At 43.5% G+C, this 10,303-nt stretch overlaps 1 protein-coding gene across 1 annotated transcript in view; it reads right to left on the reverse strand.

The window, feature by feature from the left end:
• homer2 (homer scaffold protein 2) overlaps positions 1–1,279 on the reverse strand; it is a 103,160-nt gene extending 101,881 nt beyond the window's left edge. Inside the window, exon 1 of the mRNA XM_043674592.2 lies at positions 1,044–1,279. Within this exon, the coding sequence (XP_043530527.1) occupies positions 1,044–1,048 (5 nt within the window). The 5' untranslated portion in view covers positions 1,049–1,279. The remainder of the gene's footprint in view (positions 1–1,043) is intronic.
• Between the last annotated feature and the right edge of the window lie 9,024 nt (positions 1,280–10,303).

Raw genomic sequence — 10,303 nt, forward strand, 5'->3', positions numbered from 1 at the left:
CACAGATGCTGCCAGACTTTATGAGCTTTTCCAGCCATTTCTGTTTTTGCTCCTCAGAGACTGAAGCAGTAAATGTCCAAAGAGAGTGAGGGCTTGACAATATCTTGGGATGGGCTGAAGTAGCAAGTAACATTTGTGTTACACAATGCCAACAATTCCTCTCCAGAAGACAGCATATAAAAATTGCCCTTTGACATTCAATGACATTACCATCACTGAATCCTCTACTATCATCATCCTGGGGGTTAATATTGACTAGAAAATGAACTGGACTAGCCATATAAAACAGTAGCTACAAGAGCAGGTCAGAGGCAAGGAATCCTGCAGCAAGGAACTCATCTCCTGCAGAAATAATCCAAATATTTTTAGGCATGACCTTAAAAACACATAACTGTTACCATCTAGAAGGGCAAGGGCATATATGGGAACAACACCCTCTGCAAGTTCCCTCCAAGCCACTCACCATCCTGACATTGAAATAATTGCTGTTCCTTCAATGTCACTGGATCAAAATCTCTGTACTCCCTCCCTGATGGGATTGTGAGTCTATGAACAGCAAATGGACTGTGGCGGCTCAAGAAGGCAGTTTACCACCACCTTCTCAAGGGCAACTAGGGACAGGCAATAAATGTTGGTTCAGCTAGTGATTCCTACATCCAATGAATGAATTATCGACCCTCTGACAGTGTGGCGCTCCCTCAGTACTGACTCTCCAAGTGTACCCACTCCCTCAATACTGACTCTCTGACAGTGTGGCACTCCCTTGGTACAGATATTAGGTGTCTCAGATGAACGTTGAGCAGCAGTTAGTGATGTGGACCCATTAACGCAAGGACCCTCAAGATTTTAAAAATCCATGGGTTTCCTTGGAGAATGGTCAGTTTCAGTCCGGGACGGTCAGTTTCAGTCCGGGATGGTCAGTTTCAGTCCGGGATGGTCAGTGTCAGTCCGGGATGGTCAGTGTCAGTCCGGGACGGTCAGTGTCAGTCCGGGATGGTCAGTGTCAGTCACTCCTCTGCCCTCACGGTCAATCTGTTACTCACCCCATCTCTGAGGGCTCCGCTCTGGGAGTTTGGTAGTTTCTTTCGCTCCGGTTCCTTCAACTGCGCGGCTCCATCCCGGTTCCGGGGCTGAGTGGGCTGTGGGCGGTAAGGGAGGAATCCCTCTCCAGCTGAAGGACTACCCCTGCCGATCGATGCACGGAGCCGGCTCGGCTGCAGGTTCCAGGAGCTGCCGCTCTCTTAGTGAGTGGATCCGGGCTGCAGCTGCCGCGTCTCCCGGTCCCTGTCTCACTGAAACCGGCAGCAGCAGAGTGACAGGAGCGCGCCCCCGGGCGGCAGCTCAACTAACTAGTACAACCCGTTAACCACCACTACATCACTAACTAGTGCATGCCAGTTGATCACTACTACATCAATAACTAGTACAACCCAATTAACCACTACTATATCGCTAACTAGCACAACCTAATTAACTACTGCTACATCACTAACTACTGCAAGCCAATTGGCCATTGCTACATTACTAACTAACTAACTGAAATGGACAAAATAAAACAAAGAATTGCGAAAGCTGTAAATCAGAAATAAAAACAGAAATTGCTGGAAAAACTCATCAGGTCTGTGGAGAGAAACAGAGCTAACGTTTCAGGTCCAGTGACCCTTCTTCAGAAACAATGGGAACCAGGAAAAGCTTGGTATGTTTTGCAGAAAATGGGTTGGGTGGAGGAGTAAACGATAAGTGGAGATGGAACCCAGAGAGAGAGGAACAGTTGGACTGACAAAGGACTGATAAAGGTCAGTTTGGGGGAATGAATAGCTATATCTGGTGACCGTTAGTGACTGACAATGGGTTGTGTGTGGTAGCAGCCCATGTGATGACACGGCCTGGCGTGTGGGGGTTGGGGTAAGGACATGGGAGAAGATGCTCAGACCCTAAAGTTATTGAACTCGATATTGAGTCCTGAAGGCTGCAGGGTCCCCAAGTGAAAAATAAGGTACTGTTCTTCCAGCTTGTGGTGAGTTTCACTGGATCATTGCAGCAAGCTGAGACAGAGATGTTGCCCAGGGAACAGAGTGGTCTGTTGAAGGGGCAGGCAACTGGAAGTTCAGGGTCTTTTTTGTGGGGAGGACGTAGGTGTTCTGTGAAACAGTCACCCAGTCCACACTTTATTTCCCCAATGTATAGGAGACCACATTGTGAGCAGTGAATGCCATAGACTAGATTGAGTGAAGTGAAGGTAAATCCCAGCTTCATGTATAAGATATGTCTGGGACCTTGGATAGTGGGGAGCGAGGAAGTAAACGGAAGTAAACATTACAGTCTCCTACATGGGAAGGTAGCCCGGGGCTGTGGGTGAGGTGGGGGTGGAGTGGGTAGGTGTTGGGAATGAAGGAGGAGTGGACTAAGGTATCCCGGAGGCATGTGGACAATGTGATCTGCCCAACACAGCTGATTGACAGTAACCAGTGCTTGGATGTTGGGGATTTTGGCCTGAGGGAAGATAATGTCACCTTGCAGTTGGAAGCTGTGATTTAAAGTTCAACTCTAGAGATTTATCCCATACAGTACTCTACAGTCCTGGCACTAAGGGAATGCTACTGTTTCGGAGAAGCTGTCTTTCAGATAAGAAGTTAAATCCTCTTGGATGGATATTGAATATTCTTTGGCTATGTCTATGTGTGTTAGAGTCAAAAAACTTGCAATTGCTGAAATCCAAAACAGGCAGGCAGGAGGCTGGAAGAACACAGCAAGCCAAGCAGCCTCAGGAGGTGGAGAAGTCAACATTTTGGGTAAAATCTTTCTTCTCTCAGTGTCTTGGTGTTAATATTCATCCCTCAATTCACATCATCTAAATGGCTCATTAATCATTGTTGTTTGTGGGAGCTTTCTATGTGCAAATTGACTAATACTTTTCCAGATTACAATTGGCAATGACCGTTCCTACATTATAACAGCAATAAACACCTCAACCTGAAAGGGGCATTTTCCACTTTGTGTTTTATCTTCATGTACACTGAGACCAAGGCACGATGAAGAATCTGAGACCGGATTGCAATTTCAATAATCTCATGCCACATAATTTCTTTTCAAGTATTTTAACAGCTGTTTCAAGAGGAAGTTAGTGTCTTGACTTGGAAATAGGTTTCCTCTGAGTTTCACTGAGGCAGGGATGATGTGAAAGTGAAGACTGTGTGAAAGGCCAAGCTAACATACTGATCATCAATTAAATACACCAGAAAATCTAACTGGTTCTTGTGAAAAAACTTATCAATTGTGATTAACCACAAAGTGTTAACATTATCAGTCAGCAACTGTACCCACACAGAAAGACAGACACTCCCCATCCACAACAGCCTTTCCATTTCAATCATTCATACACTGGAGTCACATCCATTTTCTCACTCATTCCTTCTTTTGTATGTATGATTCAAATCTTTAAAAAAGGATAAATCAATCTGTACTGAAACATAATTCTGTTCATATGTAAGTAATATTGAATACATTTTCCTTCAAAGGGATTCCCACCATGCAGAGGTTTTCATCCCTAAGACAATCTGCTGCCCACTCACAAACTCTCATTTATGATTCAAATCCCTTGCACACGTCAGCTGACTCAGAAAGACAGTATCTGGCAAAATACAACTCTCCCCCACATTGCTGAGATGTCATAGTCAGAACAAACATGCAGCACCAACATGCACAGAGCACCAACATAAAGACACCTACCCATTTCTTTAAAGTTGTTACTATTTCTAGTCTTTATCACTTCAAAATCAGAAGTTGCACAACACCAAGTTATAGTCCAATAGGTTTATTTGAAATCATCTGATGAAGGAGCAGTGCTCTGAAAGCTCATGATTTCAAGTAAACCTGTTGGACTATATTACCTGGTATCATGTGACTTTTGACTTATCCATCCCAGTCCAACACCAGCACCTCCACATCATGATTATCACTTCAATTCATCTCTCTGTGAAACAGTGAACAGAAAGATGTAGAAGGATGAATTCATTGCTTTTCCCATACTATGTAGCCATGTTAACTCCTAGAGTGCCAAATAATGCTCATGCTTCCAATCTGTTTCAAACTAAACCCCTCACCAAATTTAATTAGGTCTTTGTGAAGTGTGTTGAAAAGTGTGGCACCGGAAAAGCACAGCAGGTCAGAGGCATTCAAAGAGCACACGAGTCGACATTTCAGGCAGAAGCAGTTCATCATTGTGATGTGTGACCAACCTTTCACTTGCACACTTTCCCTTGGAATAGAACACAGAACTGTACAGCACAGAACAGGCCCTTCGGCCCACTATGTTGTGCCGAGGATTAATCTTAATGTAAAATAAAATAACCTAACCTACGCACCCCTCAATTCACTGTTGTCCATGTACATGTCCAGCAGTCGCTTAAATGTCCCTAATGACTCTGCTTCCACTACCACCGCTGATAATGCATTCCATGCATTCACAACTCTCTGTGTAAATAACCTACCTCCGACGTCTCCTTTATACCTTCCTCCTAATATCTTAAAACTATGACCCCTTGTGCCAGTCAATCCTGCCCTGGGGAAATATCTCTGGCTATTGACTCTATCCATGCCTCTCATTACCTTGTATACCTCGATCAGGTCACCTCTCTTCCTCCTGCTCTCCAGAGAGAGAAGTCCGAGCTTAGTCAACCTTTCTTCATAAGGCAAGCCCTCCAGTCCAGGCAGCATCCTGGTAAACCTTCTTTGCATCCTCTCTAAAGCCTTTGTATCTTTCCTATAGTAGGGCGACCAGAACTGGACACAATATTCCAAGTGTAGTATCACCAGGGACTTGTAGAACTGCAGCAAAACCTCGCAGCTCTTAAACTCAATCCCCCTGTTAATGAAAGCCAAAACACAATATGCCTTCTTAACAACCATATCCACTTGGGTGGCAACTTTGAGGGATCTATATACCTGTACACCAAGATCCCTCTGTTCCTCCACACTGCCAAGAATCCTGTCTTTAATCCGATAGTCAGCATTTGAGTTCAACCTTCCAAAATGCATCACTTTGCATTTATCCAGGTTGAACTCCATCTGCCATTTCTCAGCCCAGCTCTGCATCCTATGTCGTGCTGCAGCCTGCAATAGCCCTCGATACTATCAACGGCACCTCCAACCTTTGTGTTATCTGCAAATTTACTAATCCACCCCTCAACCTCCTCATCCAAGTCATTTATAAAAATTACAAAGAGCAGAGGCCCAAGAACAGAGCCCTGCAGGACCCCACTCAACACTGACCTCCAGGCAAAATACTTTCCATCTACAATCACTCTCTGCCTTCTGTCAGCCAACCAATTCTGAATCCAGACAACCAAATCTCCCAGTATCCCATACCTCCATTCAAAAGTCTGATAACAGCAAGGAAGAAGCTGTTATTGAGCCTGTTCAAATGTGTATTCAAACTTTTATATATTCTACCTGCCAGAAGAGGGTGGACAAGAGTATAACTGGGGTGGGGGGGCTCTTTGATGATATTGGCTGCTTTCCCGAGGCAGCAGGAAGTATAGATGGAGCCAATGGATTGGAGACTGGTTAGCGTGATGGACCAGGATGTGTTCATGAATCTCTGTAGTAACCTATGGTCTTTGGAAGAGCAGTTGCCATATCAAGCTGTGATATATCCAGATAGGATGCTTTCTATGGTGCATCGCTAGAAATTGGTAAGTCGTTGCGGGTATGCTGAATTTCCTTAGCTGCCTGAAGAAGTAGAGATGTTGTTGGGCTTTCTTGACTGTTGTGTTGATGTGGTGGACCAGGACAGATCATTGACGATCATCACCCCCAGGAGTTTGACTGTCTCGAGCATCTCCACCTGAGCACCATTGATACAGACAGGGGTGTGCCCTGCACTCTACTTCCAGAAGTCAATGATCAACTCCTTCATTTTGCTGATGTCAATAGCGAGATTGTTATCTATAGAAGGGAGGGGATGTGGGGGTTGGGAGTGGGCCCAGGTCTCATTGAAATTGATAGAATACTGAAAGGCCTGGATAGAATGGACATGGAGAAAATGCTTCCACCAATACTAGTCCTGAGGGCACAGCCTCAGAGTGAAGGAATGACACTTTAGAACTGAGTTGAGAAGGAATTTAATCTGTGGAACTCACTGCTGCAGAAGTCTATGGACACTATGTCATTCAATGTCTTTAAGATAAAGATAGATAGGTTCTTGATGAGTAAGGGATCAAAAAAGTTCCAGGGAGAAGGCAAGAGAATAGGGTCAAGAAATATCTTGGCCGTGATCAAATGGTAAAGTAGACACAAAGTGCTTAATGGCCTAATTCTGTTCTTTTTCTTACTGTCTACGTACCTATATTTTGAAAGCATTTTTCCCTTGTTAATACAACTGGGATTTCTTATGAGTGCTACATTCTGCTTTAATATTCACAAAAAGGTGGCATTTCAGACAATGCAGCACCCTTTCAGTCCCATACTTGAATGTCAGCTTGGGTATTGTACCTATGGTCTCTGGATTGGAATTCGATCCCATGATATTCTACAGATGACAGACACACTGAGTTATAGAGAGAAGCACAAAGGAAAACTAAGCTGTGAACATATGTAACTGTGGCAAGGCACTGGAGACATTACAAGCAACAAACTCCATTGCACTCATTTCATTCTTTATTTCTGAACATTGATTAACCCAGCGTCCTCTCTCAGAATCACCATCTTCACCATTCACACCTTTGCACAACTAATCAGCATTATTGCTGAATAAGCATCACCTTTATCACAACCTTTTTAATATATAGTCTCCATTGTATAGGAATTAGACTAAATAAGCCAGTTTATCAAACTGAGCAGCTGAAGTTCTGGCACCTTTCAGAGACTTTCACAGTTTTTATTGCAGCAAGAACAGAGAGTATTTGCTGCTGAGCATCCCAAAAACGGGATCAGCCAGTAATAGATGGAGGTTGATAGCTAACTCCTCATTGATTGAATTGGTGCCCTGAATTTAGGCATTAAATCTGGAATATTGGGAGCTTTGTCAGATTTGGCAGGTATTTCATCTACTTTGTGCCAACAAAGTTTGTTTCTGATATTGCTGTTGCTCCTCGTGTGATGAAACTGCCAAGAGCCTTTAACGATGTTTCAGGAATGTAATAAAACCTGGATTAAAATGGTCAAAAGAAACATCACTGTACAACAGCCAAAATAATCACACAATAGTTCAGTGTGAACAATAACTGAAAATTCATCATTTGTTCAGAGGCAATTTTATTCCAAAATAGAATACTGTACAGATGGAATTTAGCAGTGTATATGATGTCTTAAGGAAGTAGCATTTTAAACTGATGACTATTCTCCCTTTCTGTCATAGAGGGTTATCTTTGATTGAGCTGATGTCTGAAACTTGGTATTGCATTGAAATGTCTGCAAAGTAAGCAGCTGAGAAACCTGCCTAGCTAGACTCAATCCAATTGGGAGACACACTCACTCCCTTCAGAGACAAATCCTGCCTGGCGAGATGGGGCTCTTGTGGTGCCTCTGGAGCAACAGGCCTGCATTCAGTGTCCCACGTGCTCCAGAAGTCTGTCAACACATCACTGAACAGCTTGAATAGATAATGTCGATCTGGCTGGACTGAAAGGCCTCGAGGCTAGATGGCTAAGATAAAGTTTATGAAGAACCCATTGTGACCTTGCATCCTGCTGGAAATTAACCAGCTCAAAACATGCAGCCTCAGATGCTGGGCCCCAGCAGGGTTTTGTACTAACCACTGGGTTTGGCTTGCCCTACATAGTATAACACCAACCTACTGCATTTATATAGCACCGTTAAATTAATAATTCATCCCAATGGCTTCACAGTAACATTGTCAGACAAAATGAAGGACAGAGAAGTAGAGGTTTAGGGAAGGGAGTACAGAGCTCAGGGTCCAGACAGGTGAAGGCACAGCCACTGATGGTGGAAAAGGGGATGCTGTCAACACCAGAAGGAGAGAAACAAAGAAATCTCAGTGCGTTATAAGCGGCTGGAGGAAATTACACAGAGGGAGGAATAGAGAATTTTGAAAACAAAAGAAGATTCATTTGCACCAACCATTCCACATATGACAAAGAACATCAGCTTTACATGTAGTCACTGATAATGTAGGAAATAGAATTTTTAAGACTAGGCAATATCAGACCAGCAGCCACAGTAAATCAGAGAGCACAGATAGGTGAATGGGACTCCAAAATGGAAAGGATTTGAAACCCCATTGATGGCTACCATTCCAGGCTTTGTAAATGAGCTAAACTGATTATGAATCAATAATTTGTGAAATATGGAGAGTGAGGGCAGAAGTGACTGTCCAGACTTACTTTAAGAGCTTAAAGTTTCAATCAACTAATCAATCAATAGCAGCGCTCTACATTTCCCTAGTTTAGCCAGCACATTTAACTCAGGAATAAAAACAGACAGCGCTGGAGACACTCAACAGGTCTAGAAGCATCTGCAGAGAAAGCGTTAACACTTTGAGTCCAATATGATTCTTCTTCAGAACTCAGGGATTCATTGGGTTTCTAAGCTTAAATTATTGGGATCACATTTACAGACAGACAAGTTGGTGTACTTGCCTGCTACACTATTGGAGGTCAGTACTAAGGCATTGTTGCTTTGTCAAAGTAGTCAGTGCGGAGGGAGTACCACAATGTCAAAGGATCAGTACAGGGGAGTGCTGCACTATCAAACGGTCAGTACTGAGGGAAAGGTGCACTGCTGGAGCTTTAACTTGTCGACTGTGATTAAATGTGTTCCTGGGAGTTTCAGTGTAGCTACCATCTGGTTTCCAGATTCCCATTCACAGCATCACAGAACTGTTATGGTGCACAATGAGGCCATTCAGCCCATCATGATTGGACCTAGCTCCAATCTTCTGCCTTTTCCCAATATCCCTGCACATTATTTCTATCTGAATAATCATGCAATGCCTTCTTGAATGCCTCAATTGAACCGTCCTCCACCACACTTCCAGGCTGTGCATTCTACACCCTAATTACTCACAGTGTACAAAAGTTTATCCCTGCATCACCATTGTTTCTTTTGCACATCACTTATGCCCCCTCCTTCTTTAATATTTTACAAGTATGAACAGCTTCACCCTCTCTACTCCATCCAGCCCACTCATGATTTTGAAAACCTCTTTTGGATAGTCTCTCAACATTTTTCTCTTTAAGGAGATCAGATGCAACCTCTTCAATATATCCTCATAACTAAAGTTTCTCACTCCCAGAACCATCCTTGTAAATGTCATTTGAACTCTCTCCAAAGCATTCACATCTTTCCTACAATGTGGCACTCTCAACTGTACACAATACTCCAACTGAGATTGAACACGTGTCTTGTACAAGTTCAATGTCGCTCTTTGCTCTTGTACTCTATATGCACTATTAATAAAGCTGAGGACACTGTATGCTTTATTAACTGCTGTCTCCATCTATCCTGCTGCCTTCAATGACCTGTGCACATATTCACCTAGGCATCTCTGCTCCTGCACCCAATGCAGAATTGTACTCTCTATTTTATATTGTCTTTCAATGTTCTTTGTAGTAAAGTGCATCACCTTTGGAGTTCTCTGCATTGGACCCCAGCTGGCTTCTATCTGCTCATTCCAGCAACTTGTCAATGTCCTTTCACATTGTCCCCTCACAGCTTACAAGTCTTCCAAGTTACGTGTCATCTGCAAATTTGGAAATTGCCTCCTGCACATCTCAATCTAGCTCATTAATATATATCAGGAAAACCAAGTGTTCCAATACTGACGCGAAGGAATTCCACTACAAACTTTGCTCCAGCCAAAAGAAAATCTATTGATCATTGTTCGCTGTTTCCTGTCACTTAGCCAATGTTATGTCAACATTACTATTATCCCTTTTATACTGTGACCTATACCTTTCCTCAGAAGTCAGTTATGTGGCACTGTATCAAAAGTGGAAATCTAAATACAGTAAACCACATCAACAGTGTTACTCTCATAGGTCTTTCTGTTACATCTTCAAAAACCTCTCGCAAGTTCATTAAATATGATTTCTCCTGTAGAAATTTATGGGCGGCACGGTGGCACAATGGGCGGCATGGTGGCACAGTGGTTAGCACTGCTGCCTCACAGTGCCAGAGATCCGGGTTCAATTCCCGCCTCAGGTGACTGACTGTGTGGAGTTTGCACGTTCTCCCCGTGTCTGCGTGGGTTTCCTCCGGGTGCTCTGGTTTCCTCCCACAGTCCAAAGATGTGCAGGGTCAGGTGAATTGGCCATGCTAAATTGCCCGTAGTGTTAGGTAAGGG

This window comes from Chiloscyllium plagiosum, unplaced genomic scaffold, assembly GCF_037043375.1.
Source record: "Chiloscyllium plagiosum isolate Xiang-an unplaced genomic scaffold, Cpla_swu_hap1 HiC_scaffold_39, whole genome shotgun sequence".
Lineage (NCBI taxonomy): Eukaryota > Metazoa > Chordata > Chondrichthyes > Orectolobiformes > Hemiscylliidae > Chiloscyllium > Chiloscyllium plagiosum.